Consider the following 25,141-nt stretch of genomic DNA (forward strand, 5'->3'; position numbering starts at 1 on the left):
TACATCACTAGCCTAATAGATGAAGAAGGGGTGCAAGGCTGGTCAACAAAAAGAATCTGTTTACCTAGTCTTTGCCTAGGAGGACATTTACAAGACAGTAGCTTGATGCATTTATTATCTGCCTAAGAAGAGTATTTTTATTGAGACAGTATCTCTTTACTCAACCTTTACTCAACCAGGAGCCCCAAGGCAGAGGGTGTTTTAAGAAGGAGTTTGCATCTTTTAGTCTTTTCCTAAAAAAAGTGCATCCTACAACGCAGCAGGACATGAAGCAGGTTATACTGGGTTACATATTACCAGAAGCAGGATAACCTGAACTGACAATCGCTGACAATCAGGTCAGTATAATCTGACCTGATGGGTTTTGTATATAAAATAAAAAGTTCAAAAAATGAAGTTCCATACTAGACTAAATTTACTAATAATATTGAAACATTTAAAATAAATAAAAAATAAATGCCAAAAAAATATAGATTGAACAAAATGACTGGTAAATGATGTATTATACCAGACAAAAGTACCAGAAAATGTCTGATGTCTGGCAGCTATTTTGACCTCTGGTGTAGTGTAATGGTACTCTAACACAACATATTAAATACTTTTGATCATTAATCAAATAAACATATACATTTATTTAAACAGTTAAAATAACCTTTATTTCAACTGTATTTTTTAGTTCCATGAAAGCTGCTGATGATTGATTTAAATATTCTGATGTCCAAACTTCATTTAACTTTAAAAAAATCTTTGTATTTGAAGTATCTAAAAATATTTTTTAAAGCATACTTTTAAATGCTAAAAAATACAAACATCTAATAACTCACAACTATTATACCAAAAAACTAAAATGGCAAAAAACTAAAATGGCAAAAAATTACATGGAAGCAGAACATCAACTTGGGCACTTCTAATTTCTTTTAAAGAATACCCATTTATGTTTATTGCACATTGATAATAACCTTGGTCATAATAGGTTACACCTTCTATTGCTAGATTAGCCATTTTATACGTATATGGTGGATTGAAATATCCTATATTACTAGCCGAGTTAGCAGCTGTATATATTTTAATTGAGTCATCTTTAATAAAGTACACATCTTCATATTTAAGCGCATAGTAGGTATCAAAACTACATCCAATGATATTTATGTAAACCAAACTTGAAGTAGACAATATAGGTTTGTTTAAGAATATTGGTTCTGAAAAGTTAATTAAACAGTTTGATTTATTTTATAATTGACATTAGATTTTTTTTGTTAACATTTAAATAAATAAATTTTACCTGGTTGTTTTGGAATAATAAAAGCATCTGACTTAAATTCTCGATCCATTGTTTTATCATTAAATATAACACATTGGTATGACCCAACCATGTTATAATTCACAACTTGAAGTGGTGGTACTTCATATTGACCAATCTGAATTGGCAATACGTTATATTGAACATTTCGATTTGTATATGAATTAAATGTTTCAAACTTTATATTTCCATTGAGTAACCAATACGAAAAAGCAGAAAGATCTTCTTCAGCATTATACTTGCAGTTAAATAATGTGGCATAATTATTTATGTTTTGAAATTGAATTTGTGATACAAACACAACAGTTTGGGCTGAAAATCAAAGGCAATAAATACAGAAAAATACTTTTTTATTTGAAACATTTAAATTTTAAAAGTACATAAACAATTTTTTACCCAAAACTTTTACTATAATTTTATCTGAAAACACTGGTTGCACCATTTGGTCTACTGCTTGAACTGCACATTGGTAAACTCCACTGTCAGATAAAGTAGTTTTATTGATTTGTAAAACAGGAAACAATAAAGTTAGTATTCCAGCAGTTTGCGAGGGACTTGGATTGTCAGTTGCATTAATTCTAAATACTCCATCTTTAATCCAAAATATATCTTCTTTTGTAATAGAAACAGTAGAAATTTGTGATATTAACTGACATCTAGGAATGCTTGATACTGAACTTGCTTTAGCTTCGATAGTAGAATTCATCAAAGGAGAAAATGTAAAATCTAAAATAAACAATTTTTAAATATAATTAGTGCAACAAGTATTGCCAATATAATTTAAAACTTAAATTGTCAAACAAATTTTTATTTTTACTCTGATTCCCAGTATTTTGTTTTTAAAGCCAATTAATTTGCATTGAAAGGTTATTTTTAAATAAACTAAAATTTAAAAAATACTAAAATAAACTAATAAAATGATTATTGAAATGTAATAAAAACTAACATTAAAAATAATTTATCTAGTTTGAAGTTTGATCAGATCAGATCCTTTAAGACTATGTGCTTAATCTCACTATTGTTGTATTGTTTTCTAATTACAGCTGCTGTAAACTTAACGCCTAACTAAAAATTGATAAAAAATTTGATTTCCCTAAAAAACTATGTTTTTTTAAATGTCCTCAGCCATTAATTTCATCATATGTATCTCAAATACAGATGTCATTAGAGTCCCGAAACATTAAATTGCATTTGCTTTACTTTTTACAATGTAAGAATGAAATGAAAATTTCTAACATATCAAAGCAAAAATGAAGCTACTTGTGGTTTTAATTATTAAAGCAATGCATTATTTTGTACAATATGAGCAAAAGTTACAAATAATAAATCTGCTTTTAAAATTAGCACACACCTCTTGAATTTGAGAGAATCAAATGCTTTTGCAAGTGAGATCTTCAAGGTATTTAGAAAAAAAAAATTTTTCCAGGCATTTGACTGCTGTTTTTATTGTTACTGCTTTGCAATAAAACTTAAGTTTAATAAGTTTATCAGATCAGGATTGGCTTATATCCTATTTTTACTGTTATCTTATAACAATTTTATTTTAATGAGAGATTTTAAATGACTAGACAAAAAATGCTTTTTAAGAGAACTTATACCATAAAGGTCAAAGAAAAATTAAGACTTTCTTTTAAAAAATTATTTGCAATAAATTTATTATCTTCATCATCATAAATTAAGCTGCTTGTTATAATTATTTGTTATAATCATTTTTAGCCGGGGCCCCAGCCCCGGCTAAAAATGAAACTTTATGTAAATCTGGCCCCGGTCCCAGCAAAATTGTAAAATTTAGCAGGGGTTGATAGCCCGGGTTAGATATAAATTTATAATTCCTTATATTATAAATTTATACTTACATTTACTATTTATTAAATTCTGGCATATATTTATGCCAGTATTTAACAAATAGAAACAGATGCAGTAAAAGAATGCTTGTTGAATAAGAAGCCAAACAAGAATAAATTTTGGTTTATTGTAATAGAGATGATAATAAAGCCTAAAGACTTAAAAAAAAATACTTTAGGACGTATAAATGTTTATTCAGCCCCGGTCACAAACCCGGCCCCGGCCCGACTATATTTTATCAAACCCAGTCAAATATCAACCCCAATCATTTACTAAAGCAGGGACAGTGGTGTTAAAACAGCGCATTAAAGTTATTAATAACAACAATAATGAGCAATAAAGAGTAATGGCCTGGTCAATTGGTTAGAAAATGCATCTAAAATAGTGCAGTCTTGATAAAGAAAAGAATGATGAAGAGCAAAAAAAAAAGTGATTGAATGAAGAGGTGCTGAATGAAGGCACATAAAAGAATGGAGAAGATTCAAACTTGGTTTCACAACAAATGGGTGAATTGATGTGTAAATATATGCCCAAGTGAAGCATGTGATTTTGCAAATCAAAGGATAGCCATTAACATTGAGATCTGGAGAAGAAACAGACAAGTTTAAGTTAGCAAGTTAGTATGGTAAATTTTGTAAGAGTTAAGATTGATGAAAAGTTACCTCAAAGATCACAAATAACTAAGAGCTTCTAATGCGGCCTCAGCAATGCACACCAAAATCAATAACAAGGACACCATCCATTAGCACTTATACTACACTGATATTTCGAATATGATGATAGATGGAGTCAGCCTATCAGAGAACTACCTCAGAGTTTGAGAAAACCTTACTATAAGCAGCCTCAGAAACATTGACCTGAGTTTTAGAGCTGCAGTCTCATTATGAGATAAAAGAAAGAGTTGCATAACCACTATCAAGGAGGGACAAGCAAAAATCCATGAGTAGATTTAAAAAATCCAGGACTCATCATCTAAGGCAAGAAGCAATGTAAAATAGATTTACATCTATGCAAGCCTAATAGATGAAGACGGGGTGCAAGGTTGGTCAACAGAATTATTCTGCTTACCTTAAAGTTTTGATTTTATAGTGTTTTAGTCATCATTTTTGAATTATTTGCCCTAAAAAATTGGTAGGGAACAAATTTTCATGAAAGTACAAATATTATATAAGTTAAAGCTACTTATATGATAAAATGTGCTTTTAAACAAAGTGCTGAAAAAGATAGGAAGTTTTTTGTATAAATTATTAAAAATGTTGAGAGTATAGTGTAAAATAAATTTTAAATTTATTCAAAATTGGACAATCCATTTTTTAGTTTGTATCTAATAAAAATTAAAAATAAATTTAGAGGTAAAAAGTTGAAAGAAACTTTTTTACTCTTAGCCTTGGGCTAGAAATCCAAGGCTACAATACCTTAAAGCTAAAAGTCTACAATACCTTAAAGCTAAGAATACAGACTGTTTATAATTTAGGTATTAATAAGTATATATCAGTGTTTAGATAAGCAGTGCGACATCATACTAAAATAGACTGCTGCCAGGGCCTTAAGTAAATACATCAACTATCTTATAGCCTGCTGCTGAAAAGGAGTGCCAATACATCACCTGAGTGTTTCGGCTGGGTAATTTTTTTCTTTCATTATTATTCTTTTTTTTTTTCTTTTTTTGAAAAAAACTGCTATAAGGATAAACAAATATATATATATATATATATATATATATATATATATATATATATATATATATATATATATATATATATGTATATGTATATGTATATATATATATATATATATATATATATATATATATATATATATATATATATATATATATATATATATATATATATATATATATATATATATATATATATATATATATAAACACTTACCAAAACATTTATTGTATATGTAAAGAAAATCAGGATCAGGTATGCCACAAGAAGAGTATGTTTTATTGAATTCAAAGTAAGCTTGTAAACATTGTTTATTCATAGATGAACACAATGCCCAATCAGAAATAAATGCAACTATGACTGTACTTCTAGAAGGAACTGGTAAAGTTTCCGTTGAAGTTATTATGCTTAAAGTCACTTTTAAGGTATCTCCAACACTATATATATAATTTAAAGGAGTTGACACATTTTGAACTAATTTAAAATCCAATATTGTTTGATTAAATAAGAATTCATTATTCATTTTATCTACAATCTTCATCACAAGTGTGGGATTTAGACTAATATTAATATTTTGTGAAGGAATAAAAACTCGGAAGCCAACAATATTTAACATCTCTTTTATAATATTTAAATTAAATGTAATATTTGGAAGAGTAGTTATTTGGGATAATGCAGCTGAATTTATAAAACTACTACAAACAGTTGAACCAAACGGATTCATTATGTAACTTAAAGATTTTGACGTAAAACAAGTTGGTAACAAAAGTTGGACTGTCAATACATACTGAACTATTGCTTGAGTTCCATTATTTAAATTTATAGTAATAGTATATGTTGAGTTATACTTTGGAGGTCGCACAATATACCAGTTAGTTAAATATATGTCACCATTTAGTTGATTAGAACAAAAATAGTTATTTGGAGGGAAGATGAATCGATAATTAATACAGTTTTCAGGGCCAGCATAAAAAGTTCCTTGGTCTCCATCAGTAGGTCCATTAACATTAGAAAGATCAAATGTTCCTGTATTGATTGTGACATAATCTTTTCCATATATTAGAACACTAGGTAGCACTGGCAAAGCACTCGAAAAGTTTTTTGATATAACTACACCTGTGAAAAAAAAGTAACACAATGTAAAAACTAATCTTAATAAGGAGACAAAACTTAGCAAAACAACAAAAACAACATTTTAACGCAACAAATCAAAGCAAGGTAAAAAATTTATAAATTACAACATTTTTATGACACATTCTAATATAATTATACAATGTGATAAATTATTTACTACATGTTCAATTGTGTACATGTAGTACCCAACAAAAGTTGTTTATAGATTAAATCTATAGATTAAAATCTAAGATTTTAATTATTTCATTTGAGCTGATAAAAAAAAAAATAGAAAAAAGAAGAATTGCATAAGAAAGGTAAAAAAAGCATTCTTAAGAAACAAGTTCCAAAAAGCAACTGATAAAGCAAGTAAAATTAACTTGACTATAAAAATCATGTGGTGCTAAAAGACTCAACAAATTTAAATTGAATGAAAAACAGTGTTTAGATGATTTTAATTTGAATAAGTATTTCCCTGTTTTCAAAGAAACTTTGATGCAAGTTGGTAGCTGCCCAGATTGTCAAAAAAGAGTAAACATACAAAATGACATTTCAAAGGGAACAGGATTTTTATACAGATTGAAAATTAAATGTATAGCTTATTTATAGTGCACTTTTACAAGTAATAATGTGGAAAAATAAAATACAAAATAAAGGCATGAGTGCATTTGACATAAACTTAAAAACGATTGTTGCTTTTTAGAGCAGTACATTTCCACTGTACCCATTTCTAAAGTCAATTGCAACACCATGTTTTATGTCCTGTACAACCCTGAAAGTTAGTGCAAATGGAAAAAATCAGAAGGTGAACTATAAGCTAAAAGTTAGTCTACCTATATGGGTCCATGGTATTGTATTAAGTAATTTCAAGGATAAAAGTGATGATCAATTTTTGAAAAGGTGTTCATGAAGAAATAAAAAATTGCAATTATGGGATTAATAATGTAATTTGGTCTAAGTGTCCCAAAAATATGTTAATGAAGAAATGTACCCTAGAAATTAAAGAAAATTCAGCTTTATTGATTTTCAACAAATAACATCTTGTCTGAAATGTGTTTTTGAATATCTTAACATACCACACAGTGGTAAAACTGTAAATGGTTCATTGAAAAAGGAGAGGGTTTGTGTGAGCAATATGGGAAGAAAAGAAAAAACTTTCAATAAAAAAAAATCTATTAAAGAGAATTATCTAAAGGCAGTTTGATGAAAAACAAGAACTTGAAGCTAAAAAATTGTATGCTTTTGGAAAGTCTTTAGACTGTTTTTTATCTTTTTGATTTTGAAATGTTGTTTTCTCAATTTGTCATTTTTCACTATTTACCTTTACGTGGAACAAGATATTTTAAGATTGGATAAAATATGGAGCTAAAATTTTCAGCATTTGCAGTATTAACTTAGATCTGGAGACTAAACTAAAATTGACATAAGGTGCTCTATTTACAGTGTTATTACTCATTGTTTATGATTTTTTCATGTAAACCCCCCAAAAAGTGGTATAAGTTATGGCAAAATTCAAAAATTGGCCTTTCTACTTGTGTAATGAACTTAATTTAGTTCAGGAACTAGAATATATAAGTAAGATTATTTGTGCAAAATTTTGAGAGAAATAGATATTTTATTTTTGAGTTTTCTTGCTTCATTTATGTCTACAGTTTTAGGCCTTTTTGGGCTAAAATTTAATGTTTTTTACAAAAATTTTAAAATTTCAAATTATTTTTTTTAATGACTCGTAATTAAAATTCCTTATTGGAACTATTTTATTTAATATTCTGAAATATAAAGTTCGATTCGAGAAAAAAAATTTATTTTATGGTAAACCACCTTAATATAAGTTTTATTTCCAAAGCATATCTATTTATTTAAATGACAATCAAGTGGATTTTAGACCTTTAACATTAGAAGGTTAAAAATAAATTAAATATTGCACCGGGAAAAAAATCTATACAGACTCTAATTTTGAAATTATAACAGTTGGTAATACCACAAAAAAGCCCTAGCAACAAAAACTTAAAGGTTTTACTAAAAATCTACCAATCATTGGTACTACCTATAATAGGCAGATGCCTACATTAATAAACGTTAATTTTTATAAACATTTATGCTTCAGTCAAAGTGAAAGGCAAAATTTTTAGATTTTTACAAATAGGTCCTATGCAAATGTATTATCCTAACAGAAAAAAAAAACATTTTTGTTTTATTTTTATATTACTTAATAATAAAATAAAATAATCAAAAAACAATTCTATTAACAAGTCAAACAGATTAGGTTATTAATTGTCAACTCAATAAATGATAAAGATATATTAACTAAACCGATATTTTAATCAAAGATTTGAATAAAAACAACTAAAAGTACAAATTTGGAACAGAGCAGAATAAATCTTTAAATAAGATATTTGCAATAGAATGTATAAAATACATAGTACATAGTGGGTACATCTGAAATTAGTGAAAACAGAGAACAATTTTTTCAAATACATTTTATTGGCTTCCCTTTTTATTATTATTTTTTTTAATAAAAGTAAATTTAAATTTAAAAACACATTTTGAAGAAACATCTGCGAACAAGTGTATCACTTTAAATAATAGCACCTAATAAAAGTAGGTAGGTACAATCAGCAGAGCAGATTGGCTGAGCAGATCATTTATATGATACAAACAGCATATACAGCGGATTATAAAATCAGCTGAATTCTAATAAGTGATCTGCCAAATAATTTAACATAACAAATGTTAGAATTATTGTATAGTAATCTGCAAAATATGCAATGAAAAACCCTGCACTTCATATTGAAATTAAATGGTAGAAAGAATTAATATGGGTACAATGTGTCATGTTTTATTGAAGGTTGATGTTAAAATAAGTATATTGTCAGTAGATAATATTAAACTACTGCTGCACAGTGGGCCAAACAGTGGACATTGCTTAAAAATCAATGTTAACAAAACAAATTTAAGTTGGTTGTTATTGAAAGCAAAATAAATTTTCAGCTCATTAAAAAAAAATTATTATGAAAGTATAATTTGCTCAGAAAATATACTAGTTTGAATCACATAAATTGTAAATGCAAATGTAGGTAATAGGTATGCAAATGCAAATGTAGGTAATAGGTATAAATGATAAAAGAATAAAAGTCATTTTTGGCTATATATAAAACTTAATGTAACTATATTAGCAGTGCTTATGCAATAATTGTATTTAGAAACAAGCTTAGACTGCAGGTTATGGAAACGTGAATGTTAACTACAAAGATTATTGCATAAAAATTTTTTTTACATGTAATACTCCTAAAACAAAGAGTACTTTTTAACTAAATTGTGCCAACTTATTATTTTTAAACAAAAAAAGTAAAGGAATGACCCTACCCTTTTAGTTTATATTGTTGTAAATTATGTTAAATAATGTTATTGCAAATACTTTTACATTATTTTGTACTTTTTATAAGAGAAGATGTGTTCAGTGAGAGTGTATATTTAGAAATTAAAAAAAAAGATTAAGACCAATTTTTGACCAACACCACAATGATTTAATCTAATTAGTTTAACCCTTAATAAAAAAAATTTTGTAACATTTAAATCTGTTTTAAAATTAACGAATCACAAGAGTTAAAATCAAAACTGAAGCATCTGTGGTATATATAATAGTAATATATTTTTACTTATCATGTAAACTTGTTTATATTTTGAATTATATTATATTGTTTTATGTTTAAATCATTATGTTTAAAAAGTTATTTGGTAATGAATCAACAAAAATATTTATATCTTTAGTTTAATAATAATGAAGCTCACAGAATTTTTATATCTAAGGAAACTAAACAACCAAAAACTATTTGTGCAAGTATAACAGATTTATACTAATAATTGCTAAGGCAGTTGTCTCCAATGAATCGATATTCACAGAAAAAACATTAGTTCAGAATAGCTGCCAAAGATCTGCATCTGAAAAAAAACAAACTTCATAACTTCATTTTGAACCTCATTCTGGTGTTTACTTCAGACTATTTCAGGCTGTTAAATCAAAAATGTGAAGAATATTGAAGAACATTTTTTTAGATATAAACAATGAAAATGTAGTTATGAAAATAAAGTTTGGATTTGATGGTGTGGAAGCTATGCAATATTTAATCAAAAAGATAATATTATCACGAACAACATCATACTGACAATGTTCTGTCCACTTTCAATTGAAATGGATACAGCTTTGTTAAATTGTAAATGCCCCACGAAGCCACAATGTGCTGAGTCTTCAAATGGGAAAAGAATCAAGAGAAACTCTTCAACCATTGTCTGTCTTTAATTTTGACATTGAAGAGTTAAACAATAAAGGTTTCCTTATGTATAAAGAAAACAATTTTATGTAAAGGTGATCGACCATTTTTAGTGTAACTTTTTCTACTTCAACATCAAATTAGAGAACCTCCATTTGGTTTTTAGACTTATGTTTTGGTACGAATTTTGATCAGCATAAAACTCTCTATCATAATCAGTAGTAAAAATAGGAAGGGGAGGAGGTAGAGATGCAAATTAGCGCCGTATATACGTTAACTTTGCACTTCAAAATATACATACATATTTATATACATTTAAACGTATTTTTGATATAACCAATAAAAAAGCAAATTTTAGGAAATTTTAAATATTTTGTTCTTCCAAATTATAACCTAAATATCCTGCAGCAAAATTTATTTAAATTTTCCAAAATTTAAACATAAACACCTTTTCGAAAAGTCCTTAATCAAGATCTTAACAACAACTTAAACAGCACTTTCCGTTTATGACTATAAGGCCGGGTGGCATATTTTGAAACCGTATACAGACTCAGAATAGGCAGAAATTCGCGCAACCTGATTCGCTGATTTTGAAAGAGAGGCTTTCGCGCGTATGTTTAAATCAAAACAAATGTCAAAAAACGTTTAAATAATAAAAGTGAATTTGAGTAACTTCATATAAAACCAAATAATAATAGCAAAAAAAAATATGATTTTTCTATCCAATTTTGTGAAATATAGTACAAATACTTATACAAACCCTCACAACTCAAACATCCGTGATTTTCAGAATTTTTTCTTAAAAATAAAGATTTGAAAAAATTAGTTTGTTTTTCTAATTGTTTTTATAATTCTAAGATATAAAAAAGACAACCATTGTAACAAACTATAAACCAGATGGTGAAACTTGACTATGCTGTGATTCTCATACGATAGATTTTTTAAAACAGTTTTAAAATTTACCTACTAATATCAATAGACTATTATTAACTTGGTATAATTTTTTTTCAAATTAAGTTCCCATTTATCCAATTATTTAGCAAGAAAAGTATTTTGAAAAAATAACCTAATTTCTTTTTAGAACTTTACACTTATTACTCCCATATATAAATTATATACAACACTAAAAAAGTTTGAGAATATTGCTATTGGTTGTTATAGCTAGCCCAGATGATTTGCAACACTCTTAAATTAAAAGCAATTGTAAGCAAGAGCGAATTTAGATATCCTTTGGTAATGTATAGTAATAAAAGATCACAAAGCATTGCAGCATAATAAGCTATTAGAAAAAATCTATAACCTGATGTCCACAAGTGTGTTTTGATATAGTAAACTGATTACCAAAAGCAATAAATCTCAACTTAACACACCCTTATGAAAAACTAAGTGTAAAAAGTAAAAACAAGAAAGATTGCCAACATGCAAGTTCATGTTGTTGTTTATTTCAATTTCAAAACTCAATACATGTTTGTTGATAAATACCTGAACAAAATACTTGTTATTGTATTCTATAATTAATATAAAATGTGTATCCTTTAATAGCAACTGATGGTAAATAATATTAAATAAAGCAGCAAACTTTGATAAATTTTATATATTTATAATGCTAATAATTTATTTTACATTATATATTCCAGAAAAAAAGAAAATATGTCTGCTCTAAAAAAATTAGAAAAAAATCTTAATTAAAATGTACTTCATATTTACAATTTTTATTCATAGTTTTATTATGCAATTTTTAATATAACCAATAAAAACAAGTGTTCTTTTTTTAAATTTCTGTGAATATCTCTTGTTTATTAATATAAAAACAGAGATGTGTTATGTTTTATTTTGATGTAATATTAATAACTTTTTTTTAAAACTTGCTACTTCAAATGTAAAAGCTAATTTTGATGAAGTTATTTTTATTACAAAAATTGCCATAATTCACCTTTATTTGGTTAAATTTTTTGACTTTAATACTCAGTAAAGTTTTAATGTTCAGTGAAAAAACAAATATCACTTTTTTTGTTAAATTTTCCAATAGATTTTTATCCAATTTATTATTCAAATTATTTCCATTAGATTAATATCCAATTTTCATCCTATATAATATATATAAAGAAAAATATTGATGTACGCCTTATCAGCCTTCTCAAAATTTAGGTTGAACAGTAACTTCTTCAGGGTTCATAGATTTATATGGAACATGTAAGCTAGTTTGGCAAAACATCTGTAAAAATTTTCTTTTTCCAAAATTTTAAATGTTAAACTGTTTATAATTAACAAGTTGGTATAAAGATGCAGTAACGAGCTTAGAACAACCTCTACCTCAGCTTAAAATTTAAACTTTTCATATTATAAGTACTTTACCAGAAGTCTGGTGCAATTGCATATAAACTTTGTATCGAGTATGCTTTATAAAACACGGACATTATATTTGATGAGAAACACATTTAGAAATCTTGCAAAATTGCACACATGCAAATTCAAGTGAAATATTTCAAGAGTTTATACATACAAAACACATTTTATAATAGCTTTTTTTTTGATAATTCTCTTTTCTTTTTTTTATTACTCTTTTTTCATTAAAACGATTGATTTTAACTACTTAGTTTAGTTTTATAAATCTTTTTTTCTTTCAATTACTGCAATACAAAAATGCCACAATCATTTGCCATAATCTACTTTTATTTATGCCATAATCCACTTTTATTTGGTTAACTTATTTGACTTTTAATATTTTACAATACTTTTTCTTGCTTTTAATGTCAGTGTTTATATGAAACTGTACAAAAATTACTGTTCTGTAGACAAACATAAATATCACTTCTTTTGTTAAATTTTCAAATATTTTATAACTTAATGCAGCCTGCCAAAATTTTTATAAATTTAAAAAAAGTTTTAATGGTTTAACACGATGTTTTAAAAAGTTACGTAATAAAAAAATATATCAGCCTCCTCCAAACTATGGTTGAAACAAAGCATGAAAACAAAATCTCCTCAGAGCTCATATATTGACATGGAGCATCTAAGCTAGTTTTGCAATTAGTACAAATTTTCTATTTTAAAAAACTCTAATTTTCAACTCTTTATAATAAACATGTAAATCAGTTTATAAATAAAGTTCTTCACCAGTAGTCACGTAAAACTGCATATAAACTTTGTATGCTAAAGTGCTTCACTATTAGTATCGTACAACATACTTATATAAACTATGTATTTGAGAATGCTTTAAGGCCAAGGGCATATTTTAAGAGAAACACATTTGTAGATTTTTTCAAATTTACTTCAACACATTTTTTTTTCGTTTCTTAAAATTAACAATAGATAAAATCTTCATCACCAAGATAAACTTTATTGAAATTTTTACGAGTGAAAATTCTCTTGTACAAATAGATTTTGATACATTTTAAATACTCTGAAGAGTACTAAAAAAAAATAATTTCCTGTGTTAATAGTAACACATGACTTGTATTGATAAACTTAGTATATCATAACTTTGAAATTTATTTCAAAAATCTGTTTGTTTTGATTTTAATTATATTTTTCAATAAAATCGCACTTGCCTCTCTTTCAAAATCAGCGAATCAGATTGCTCATTTTTCTGCCTATTCTGAGCCTGTATAGGGTTTCAAAATATGCGGCCGGGTGAATAAAAATTAACGATTGCTTTTGCTTAGTAATTGGTCAGCTTTGCGTAAATAAAAATTTAATTAAAACTTTTTAATTTTTTATTTGCGTAAAGCTGACCTATTACTGAGTAAAAGCATTTGCTAATTTTTATTCAATATTTCCGCGAAAACTGCTGCACTCAGCGTAGTTAAAAAGAGATCCGAAGAAAAATATAGCCTTTAGGCCTTTCGTTTTCAAAAAATGCCATTTTGTTTTCTGTGCGTTTTGATTGGTTTATTTTTTAAGAAAAATCACGAAGCTCGTTGTTTTATTTTAATTTCATATATTCGGTTATTTTATTATCAAAGAGTTTCAACTTTTAGTTTAATACCATTGAACAGAAAATATATAAAAGCTGAAACGTTTCTGTTTCGTAATTTATTCAAACGACTATAAAGAGATTATGGAGTAAAAACTAATGTGAAAACTTCGATTTTAACGTTTTTACAGCTACGGAAAGATAAAATCAGAGGTTTTTAGTCATTGAATATTTTAATACTGTAAAGTCTTTTTACTTTCGATTAAAAAGACATTTTTGGAATGTAAATAGTTAACACATTTGCTTCAGCTGTTTTTACGACGTTGCCCTGTCGCGTTTTATGTATTTTAGTGGTAGTTTTGTTTTGTTTGATTCTTTGGTAAAAAAGATTTATAAAAAAATTATAATTATATAAGAAAAGCCTTAATTCTATTAATTAATTAAATTCTTATATTCTATTTTTTAAATATGTATAACAGTAATAGTCGAAAATAAGCAGAAAACACAAAAAATTGAAGTTTAAAAATTTTTTGTTTTTAACAAATGCATATTGTTCGGATTTCTCCTTAACTACGCTGAGCAGGCGTATTTAAGGCGCATTTTTGGGTACCCTTCACACCCCGATAAAGGATCTGCGCTTTCAACCTATCCACCCAATTTACATGATTTTTTTAATTTATTGTCTCCTTACTTTTATAATTGGCCCTTTCCCACCCCCTTCCCATCACTTACACGCCATTTGCAGACCTCCTATCCGAGCAAACATACTTTAAAGACGAGCCCTAATCCTGCCGTTTCGGTTCCGTATGTTAATTGCCAATAATTTTCAGTTAAAATTCCTCCGTTAGCCAGCTCCATTAACTAGTTTTCGTGCTGTTTTTCTCATCGCATCTAAACGTTGCCATGCCAACAGATAATGGTTTGTTTAATTGGTAAGTAGCAGTAGGTGATTTTTTAAATAATGGTTACTGTGTAATTCTTTATTTCATTAAATAAGGAATTACTCTTTGAATTTTTCGTATTGTAGCATGTTTTAATTTAAATTTAAACACGCTACAGTACGAAAAATTCAAAGAGTTTGTATTTACTTAGCTTTTCATTTCATGTTTTTAAATTTTGTGTTTATGCCTCTTCACTCTTATGGATAACAAATTTTTCTCATAATTCTATTTTCTTCGATTTTTCAAAATATTAAAACCGATTAATTTTATTGTAGCATGTTTCAAGATATTGCGATCTTTTTTATCGCACGGAAGTAGAGGGTTTATTTTCCTGGTGTTTAAACTAAAAATTATCTTCAAAATGAGTGGTCACTGCGTACCTTGTACTGAGTTCTTTCTGTTTATTAAAATGACAACTAATTATTCAAAATTTATTTAACTTTTAAAATGAACTTTTCTAAGAATAAAATGAATCTTAAGTAGGAAATATACGAAAAATGTTATTAAAATTTTAAATTATAATATTCTCTTAAAAATTAGAAAAAAATTAACAATAGTTCAAAAACATCTAAAAATAACTCTTAAATAATATTTAATATAAGGCGCTACATACAAAAAACATGGATATTTTTGTAAAAAATTGTGCCCAAATTCTTCTAGTTATGTTTGGTAAGGTTTCAACAGAAAAAGTTTCATGTAACCTCTACAGGGCTTTATCTAAGAGCATATAGAAAGCTTTATTGCCCACCCAGTCCATGTTTTGTAGCTACAGCCCTGTAATACAGGTCTGTGTACATAACATACAGTGATATGATACAATCATACACTGTATGATTATGAAATTGAAAAGCATGTATTGAAAAGCCAAAAACAAGTTCGAAAATTCAAAGTTGTTTTTTTTAAGTAGCATCTTTTGTAAAATCAATTATAACCAGGGGGTAGGCAAAATTCCATGCTGCTACCTTGGCCGCGGCATAAAAATTAAATGTTAACATGTTAAATGTGCTTGTTATAAAATACCCCTTAGTACGTGCCTGATAAAAAAATTAATGTCGCTAATTGTTTCATAAAATTCACTTAAGTAAATTGTTTTATGAAAATCAAAATTTATATAGTGTAAAGGCGGGTCAAATCAATCATACAACTTTTTGGATCATTGATCGAAAAATTTAAATAAAACCGGAATTAATAGAAATATTTAAAAAATAAAAACAGCAGAAGATCATCTCCTCTATCCAAATGTGTTAAAATAAAATTCAAGTCATTTTTCAGTCATTTTACTTTTATAAAAGTTTAAAAGAGAGTCATAAAAATTTGCTTTTTTCTTTTATTTGCTATCGCAATAATTCGGGAACCATAATTCGTTTAAAAATAATTTTACTTCTATCTTGTAGAAAATTTAATTTTAATACCGATTACATAATTTTGTTCGTTTTATAGTTAAAAATTAGACAAAATAGTAAGAAAAATTAGTATTAATATTTTTCTGGTAAAACCGATCATTCACATATTTACTTTAAATTCCTTTATTAAGAAATATGTGAATTTTTAAATTAGGTACCTAGGTGAATTAAATTATTGGATTTTCTAATGTGCTAGTTCGGGGTTTTTCCTATATAAAGTTATTTTACAAAAATGACTCAATGAAATTTATTAATTATTCATTTTCAAGATGACAACAAGTAAAAAGTCATCCAATAAAGAAGATATAGAAGCTGCGTTAAATGATATAAAAAAAAAAAAATACTTTAATCAGAAAAGCTGCATTCAAATATGGAATTCCATTTTCAACTCTAGTAGGTCGCAAGAACAACAACAATGCTAGCTTCAAGGGATCAGGATCAACAACCGAACTCTCGCAGCAAACAGAGTCAATTATGGTACATGCGTTTGGTTCCTATTATGGTTTAACACGAAATAATGTCATGGACTTTGTATGCGGTTAGCTTCTTCGTACAAATCAATCAGGCCTATTTAAAAATGGCAGGACTGGCAAATACTGGTTTTATGCATTTATAAACCGATGATCTAAAGAAATTTCCACAAGAAAAACTCACACTTTAGCATCTGCCAGAGCCGCTTTTTGTACGCAAGAAATAATTAATAATTATTTTGAAGTTGTCACTAAACAATATTAATTGTCTGGGATAACTTCTGGTTGTCACATTCGGAATTGCGATGAAACGGGTTTCTGTGGTGATCAAGGCAAAGCAACTGTAGTATGTCGAAAAGGTGCAAAGCGTGTTTTGAAACTCACTGGTAACAATGAAAAAATGTTGTAATGCTGATGGATACTTTACACCACCATTCGTGGTATACAAAGCAAAACGAAACTTTAGAGCTGAGTGGGCTTAAGGTGGTCTGACTGGCACCAAATATTCAATTTCTAAATCTGGTTGGATGGAGCATGGCACATTTATTAAATGGTTGAAAAAAGTGCATATACCAGAATGTCAAGCTACTATTGGTACTCATATTTTACATCTTGATAGACATACGTCTCACGTCAGTTTAGCAGCTGTATTGCTATGTTGGGAAAACAGTATAATTTTGATTTGTCTACCAGCCCACTCATCTCACATTCTTCAGCCACTGAACAGAGGTGTCTATTGCCATGTTAAGCAAGTGTGAAAGGCAGTTCGTACCAAATATTATAAGGACACAAAATGAAAAAACTTAGATAAAGAAAATTTTCCTACCTTGCTCAAACAGGTGTATGAGAGAGGTGTTTTACACATTTGCACGCTATTGCTGGTTTTGAATATACTGGGTTATTTCCACTTAACAAAAACAAAATCAATCAATAGACATTAGCTATCTCCGAAACGTTTAATCAACTGATGTCTTCACCGCCATTGCGAACAATAAAGTCTTTAGCATTATCTTCTGAACCAGCAACAGCAGCTTCGAGGTTCGACAAGTACAGAGCACTACATGAGAGAATGAAAATCGAAATGGAAAATGAGCTAAAGAGTTTTTTTCAAGAAAAAAATCAGTCTCATGTAAAAAAATTGAGGCAACCTAATATTCCAAAAATTGCTGGCCAATCTATTACAGAACACGGTGTTGCAGATCATCTCAAAAAAAAAAAAGAAGTTGAGCAACTCAAATTTGCTAAAAAACAAACTTAAAAAAGTAAAACCATCTGCAAACTCATAATGCCATTGCCAAATCCTGCAGAAAAAGAAGTAACTCAAAATATAGAACCGATTACAACACCTTCAGCCAAAAGAAGAAAAGTTATTAAATGCAAAAAGTGTAAAAAAGAATTAATTTGGGAGATGATGTCATTCGAGAATCCAAATTGCAATACTTGGCTCTGCAACAAAACATGTTTGCCAAAAAATTTTGGAATGGATTCAGATTTTTTTTGTTGTAAAAAATGTGAACCTAAATCTTTTATTATTTCTGTATGCTATATAAAAAATATATAGGATAGCTCTGTATGCTATAAAAAAATATATTAAAATATATACATTTACATATATGAAATGTTAAATTTATTAAATGTATTTTATATTGATCGGTTTTAACAGACTTTCTGCCAAAAGCGATCATTTTTTTTTTCTTCTAGTTTTCATATTTTTAAACACAATTAAAAAAAAAAAAAAATTAATAAATGTACTTGTTGGTATTTTTTTTCATATTTAAAAAAAATAGTTTAAAAATTAAAAAAAAATAATAACGTTACTTGATTTTTATTGTTCGGTGATCGGTTTGATCCACCGAACAATAAAAATCTATATATATATATATATATATATATATATATATATATATATATATATATATATATATATATATATATATATATATATATATATATACAGTATTGGACAAAACATTTGCAACAAACATCGAACAATGCTAAAAAGTGTTCCTAATTTTACATGTCTTAAAAACGAAACGAACTATACTACCACAGCAAACAGTTCAGGAGTCTGGAATCATAGCATGCCATGACATGAGCAATCAGCGGACAGGTGACAGCACACAGGCAGAATTTCGTTGACAAGTGCCATTTTGCAGCAGACAAAACAAGTGCAACTTTTTTGGTTTGTTTCATTTTCTTCAGTCTGGTCCGTGTCAAAGTCACGGAAGTTTTTTAATAATTAAAGGTTTTTAATAATTAAAGTTTTTTAATAATTAAAAGTATCCAGAAGTTTCCAGAAGTTTCCATAAACATGCAAAATCTTCCAGAAGTTTCCAGAAGAAGCATCTAGAAGCATTATCCAGAAACATTCAGAAGCATCCAGACGCATCCAGAAGCTTCCAGAAGCATCAAAAAGAAGCATCTAGAATCTTCCAGAACAGGTTCACACAGGTTCATTTTACTATATAAAAGACATGTAAATCGACATGTAATACAGTCAGTATATGGAAGTCAATCAGTCAGTATTATCAAGACACTTTATCGAAGTGAGTTTTATCAAAGTGTTTTATCGAAGAACATCAAAAAGTGAAATACAACAAGTGTTTCATTACATCAATACAGTCCACATCCAACCAAGACGTTGTGTTCCACAGAGCATTATTGTATCATCACAAGGTAAATGTAACACGGTAAGCCTTGAGAAGCGTGATTATTTATTTTTATTATTTTTATGACTTCAAGTGAATAAATGGCTCCCGACAGTCTTGGATTGGAAATAAGAACAAAAATTATTGGCGATTACGTAAGTGGAATGTCACAAAAAAGTATTTGTGATCAATATCGCGTGAAAAAATAGACCGTATCAAGACTATGTTCCATATATCGTTCTACGGGGAAGTTGGCAGCAGAAAACAAAGGTGGAAGACCGCGTTCCACCACTTCTAGAGAGGATTCTAAGATCCTCAGATTCGTCAAGAAGGATCCCTGGATATCATCAGTCGAGATACAAAAGCAATTAGAGCTGCCTGTATCGGACCGAACAATCAGACGACCTGCTGTTGAACCCGGATTGTTTTCTCGACGCCCTGCAAAGTAACCGCTGATTTCACTAAAAAACCAGAAAAAAAGACTCCTGTTCGCTACATCTCATATTGACTGGAATGTGCAGAAATAGCGAACTGTCCTGTTCAGTCATGAATCGAAGTTCAACATCATTGGGAGCAATGGCATTTGCCGTGTACGTCGACCGGCCGGAAAACGCCTCGATTTACATTACTGCCACAAGAACGTGAAGCATGGTGGAGGCAATATAATGGTCTTGGGGTGCTTTTCTGCTAACGGTCTAGGTCCAATACATCGAAACAATGGAATAATGGACCGTTTCATGTATAAAAATATCCTGAAAGATGTTATGTTACCTCATGCTGAATGGAATATGCCAATAAAATGGGTTTTTCAGCAAGACAACGATCCGTAACACACTGCAAAGGTAGTCAAGCAGTGGTTTCAAGACAACCACCTATCGGTGATGGATTGGCCGCCTCAATCTCCGGATCTCAACCCTATCGAGAACCTGTGGGAGATCGTCAACCACAGAATTAATCGTGAAGGTGTTCGTAATAAGGATCAACTATTTGTGCAAATCCAAAAGGCCTGGGCAGCAATTCTACAAAGTTTCATTGATCACCTGATCAAATCTATGCCTCGAAGATGCAAGGCTGTGATAGACAACAAAGGATTCACCACGAAATATTGATAGCGAAATACAGCTTGGTCAACATTTTGTCGAGTTGCACTTGTTTTGTCCAGAAGGAAATTAACTTTTTTTAATATTTTTGATTAATTTATTAATTTTCGTGTACAAATAATGAACTTTGTGATGAATAAAACTTGAAGAACTTTGTCTCTTAACAGTTACATAGTTATTTCTTTAAATTGAAAAAATGCAGCACTTTTATATAAAAAAACTAAATTAGCATTATTTGCATTTAGCATTAGTTGCACTCGCTTTGTCAAATTTAGCATTGGTTGCACTCGCTTTGTCCGATACTGTATATATATATATATATATATATATATATATATATATATATATATATATATATATATATATATATATATATATATATATATATATATATATATATATATATATATATATATATATATATATATATATATATATATATATACAGTATTCTAAACCACATATGAAAGTACACTTGAGCCACGAACTGAGAAAAAACTTTTAGATGTTTTTAAATATCATCTTCCAACTCATGTTCAATAATGTAAAGCCAATGAATTGCTTGACCAATTGTGAGCCACCTGCCATGGCAAAGATTACCACATTTTCTGTTGACAAGTAAAGGATTCAAGACACCTGATTCAAGACAAGAAACTAACTTGTAGCTTAGCGAATTATCGGTTGTCTTTAAAATCGGTGCTTATAACTGGATGTTCTAAGAACCATCCAGTTATAAGCACCGATTGCAGCTTCTTTAGCTGGTTTGTTTGGACCCTTTGAAGGTGTTTAATGGGTCAAATAGCTTCCATCTGGTTCAGAAATAACACTTATGTTCTCTTGCTTTTCTGTTCTCTGACAAAACGCTTTAGTAATTGAATCTTCAATCTTTTGATTGAAGATTCAATTACTAAAGCGTATAGTAGGATCTTTTCTTCTATCTAAAAATATGCCTTTGATAGGAGCATCAAAATTATTTTTTCTAACAAAACTCTAGTTTTAGCCATAACCTCGTGTCTGGCTCTCCAAAATCTTATTACGATCATATGCTAAGCTAGCCATTTTTGGAGTCAAGTAATTTGATTTGATTAAATCTTGAAGGAAAGCAGATACAATTGCGGATGTCGCTACAGGAGATATGTCAATTTGAAGAGATGCTAGTGCTGCATTAGGGATCTTCGTGTAATTTTGTTTAATGGTAACAAATGGGCAAGTTTTTTGCTTGATATTATTGGAGCCGTCTTCCGAGGATTCTTCATTCACATCTTTAACTATTTCAGGTTAAGTTTCTAAGTTTTAAGTATCTAAGCCATGCCCCACTGATTCATAAACTTTGTCTTCGATGTTTTCAATTTGAACTTGTGTATTAATATGAGGTTTTTTAAATAAATTTTTTCTTTTTTCTAAAGATGCAATATCTGTTACTTTACGTTTCGCTGCTTTAATCTGTCTTTTTGTTTCTTCCTTGTCTAGTTGATTTATTTGGTAGCCTAATTTTTTACCGATCTTATCTCTTTGAGATCTGAGTCATTGTAATCAAGTTGTGGCAACTTGATAGCTTTAGAACAAATATATATATATATACCCACAATTTGACAGTTTTCTTTTTTTCTTTTTGTTTAGAAATGTCTCTTTTGACTGACAGGCACTTATGCCTGTTTTTTGAGTTTTTTGAGATATGACAACAGTGGTCTTAAACAAAGCATAGGATTGAGACCAGTGTTTCAATACGAAATCTACCAATACCACCAACATTTCTCTAAAAAATCATCTCCTAAAAAAACATAAAACTTAAACTGTTTTAACATTGTCGTTTGAAATACTTGAATAGTATAATACCTGGGCGTTCTTTGAACGTCTTGAGACGACCAGCGGGTGTCCAGATGTCTAATGAATGTTCTATGGATGTTATTGGACGTCCTGTGCCCACTAAAACTCTCATACATTGTTTATATTATATCGTAATATCGTTTCAAAAAACTAACCTATCAAGATCATCAGATAGAAGCAAACTTTTCTGAATATGTAGACCTTTCCTAAGCACATCTCTCAGTGTAAAAACTTTATTTTCCGACCAATCTTTTCCTACTCCAAGATACTTAGTTAAATTAGCTATAGAAGAATGTCTAGTTTGTTTCAATTTTGAACTATCCATAACACAATATTCTACTTTATTTATTTTTTACTGTAAAACGAAAACAATTATAATGAAAAACCACCAATGAAATGCAACAAAACGCAAAGTAAATAACAAATACAAAGTAACTGTGTTCTATAATTTATAGATTACGACGATAAGTGGACTTTTTTTAAAATTTAGAAGACATTAGTAAAGTTTTGTTTTGTTGTAAACTTTTTGTCATAAAGATGCACTATTTAACGCTTTTTTACATTTTTCAAGTTAGTTTTTACACACAAAAAAAAAAAAATCAATTTTTTTTGGTTGACAATTGCTTAACTTACCCCAACCCATAATAAAATCACTCCCCAAATGTAATTTTCAAAAAAATTTTAGTATGACGTACCCTAACGTGAATGCCAAATTTTATTGAAAAAGATTATGTCGCAGACACCTAATTTGTTCTAGCAGAATATGTACCTAAGTTAAAAAATTGTAAATAAAAGCTAAAAAATTGCGCATACAAAACAACAAAGTTCCATTACAAAACTACCGTTACCCGAATCTGACATTTTAAAATTAATCGCAGTTTTATTAAGCGATCCTTTTAATGGAATTTTGTTACTTCAAAATAAGCTGACTTTAAATGTGGCTGATAAAATGGTAAAATATATAAAACTTACTTTGGAAAGCAGAATATTTAATTTTAAGAAGCAAAACTGTCCACCAAAGCAGCATTTCACGATTTTTCATAATTGAAAATGTAGCAGTGTATTGGATGTAACTTCTTTTTTTTCCATGCAAAATCTAACAAATATTTTTCACTATTAAAAGATGATTTGCTTCAATATCTTTTTAAGCAAAATTATATTAATATTTGTTTACAATATTAGTTTAATCAAGTTACAGAAAATAGGAGTTCCTTGAAGTAATTAAACGACGTCATTAAGTTATTTCTTTTGTTGAAAGTTATAAAAGTGACAGTAAAATAAAAAACTGTTTTAATTTGCCTCATATACAATCCTTCTATTTTTAAAGAGCTTATAAAAACTCTACAAATTTATTTGAAATAAAGTATAATAACACGTCACATTTTGATGTGCGTCAAAGTTCTATGAAATTTTGTAGAAGTACTCCAATTCCCAAATATAACAAAGTTATAGATTTTGCTTTAACTCTTTAAAAAGGCTTTTTTTAATAAGAGTTAATTGATAACGGAAACAATTTCATTGATTAGTTATTTTATTGTCATATAAAGTTCAATATATAAAGACCATAAAAAACATAGTTATTTGTATTTTAGTATGGAAAATATTAAGTTTTTTAAAACATTAATTTTATTAAAATTAAAGTATTGCTATTGTATTGACTTTCTTGAAATTTATATGAAAAAAAAGCAAAAAATAAAGCGAATGCCATAAGCGTTTTGCTATCGGCCTAAAAACGGCGACAACAAAACGGCTAACTACAACTTTTTCTTAAATTTCATATTAAATGAATGGAGTATTAGAAGCAAGAATAGAATTATGATATACAACTTATAAAACTTTAAGCTTTAGTTTTTTAGAAAACTTTTTTTTTTGATTTTTTCGAAGTTGTTATTTAATCAAATCTCGAAGCAAGAAAAGAAGCTTAAAATATAGCATACGATTTTAAAATAGAGTGATTTTATTTAATTTTCGAGTTTTAGTAAACAATTTGTAAAATAATTACAATAACTAATGGTTACTATGTAGCGTAACTTTGTATAGTTTTTATTTTTAATTTTTTAACAATAATCATTTTAGTGATTTTTTGTTGTTTTTTGTTCAGTGAAACTCGTTTTTTGTTATGTTCGGTTACAAGGATACTACCGAGATGATTAAAATTGCTTTGATGTTTTCAGCTCGATGAACAACCTGGTGGATAGATAAATATAATTATTTATCTACCAGGTGGGTGCCCGAGGTTAAATTGAAAAGCTATTGACTGGTCCCTTGATGAAAATATTCAATTTTGGCATAAGGTTAACTTATATTTTTATATAAGGTAACCTGAATGATCCATTGTTAGGTTAGATTATTCCTCAGTGGGCACTATAGGTTATATTATTTTGAACTGCTGACCACTGAGTGGCCAGCAGTTCAAAAAAGACGTCTTTTGAACGTATAAAAGACATCCAAAACGTTCGACTTTTTGACATTTTTTTTACGTCCCGTGCCCACTGAGTATGACCCACCCTAATATAATACACCTTATTGTAATATCCCTATTATATTATCCAACCTAAACATATTTTGGGTGGATAATAATGTACCCAAAAAAAAATTTGAAACCACCATTTTTTTATAAATCACTTT

General features: G+C 28.4%; 1 protein-coding gene across 1 annotated transcript in view; it reads right to left on the bottom strand.

Annotated features, from left to right (window-relative positions):
- The window catches only part of LOC100198789 (adhesion G-protein coupled receptor G4), a 60,752-nt gene extending 36,915 nt beyond the window's left edge, over positions 1 to 23,837 (bottom strand). The window contains exons 1-7 of the mRNA XM_065812296.1: positions 23,813 to 23,837; positions 23,486 to 23,609; positions 5,041 to 5,940; positions 1,697 to 2,026; positions 1,283 to 1,612; positions 879 to 1,199; positions 653 to 762 (exon numbers count right to left, since the gene is read on the bottom strand). Coding sequence (XP_065668368.1) covers positions 653 to 762; positions 879 to 1,199; positions 1,283 to 1,612; positions 1,697 to 2,026; positions 5,041 to 5,940; positions 23,486 to 23,555 — 2,061 coding nt within the window. The 5' untranslated portion in view covers positions 23,556 to 23,609; positions 23,813 to 23,837. The remainder of the gene's footprint in view (positions 1 to 652; positions 763 to 878; positions 1,200 to 1,282; positions 1,613 to 1,696; positions 2,027 to 5,040; positions 5,941 to 23,485; positions 23,610 to 23,812) is intronic.
- Between the last annotated feature and the right edge of the window lie 1,304 nt (positions 23,838 to 25,141).

The sequence above is a fragment of the Hydra vulgaris genome, chromosome 12 (assembly GCF_038396675.1).
Source record: "Hydra vulgaris chromosome 12, alternate assembly HydraT2T_AEP".
NCBI lineage: Eukaryota > Metazoa > Cnidaria > Hydrozoa > Anthoathecata > Hydridae > Hydra > Hydra vulgaris.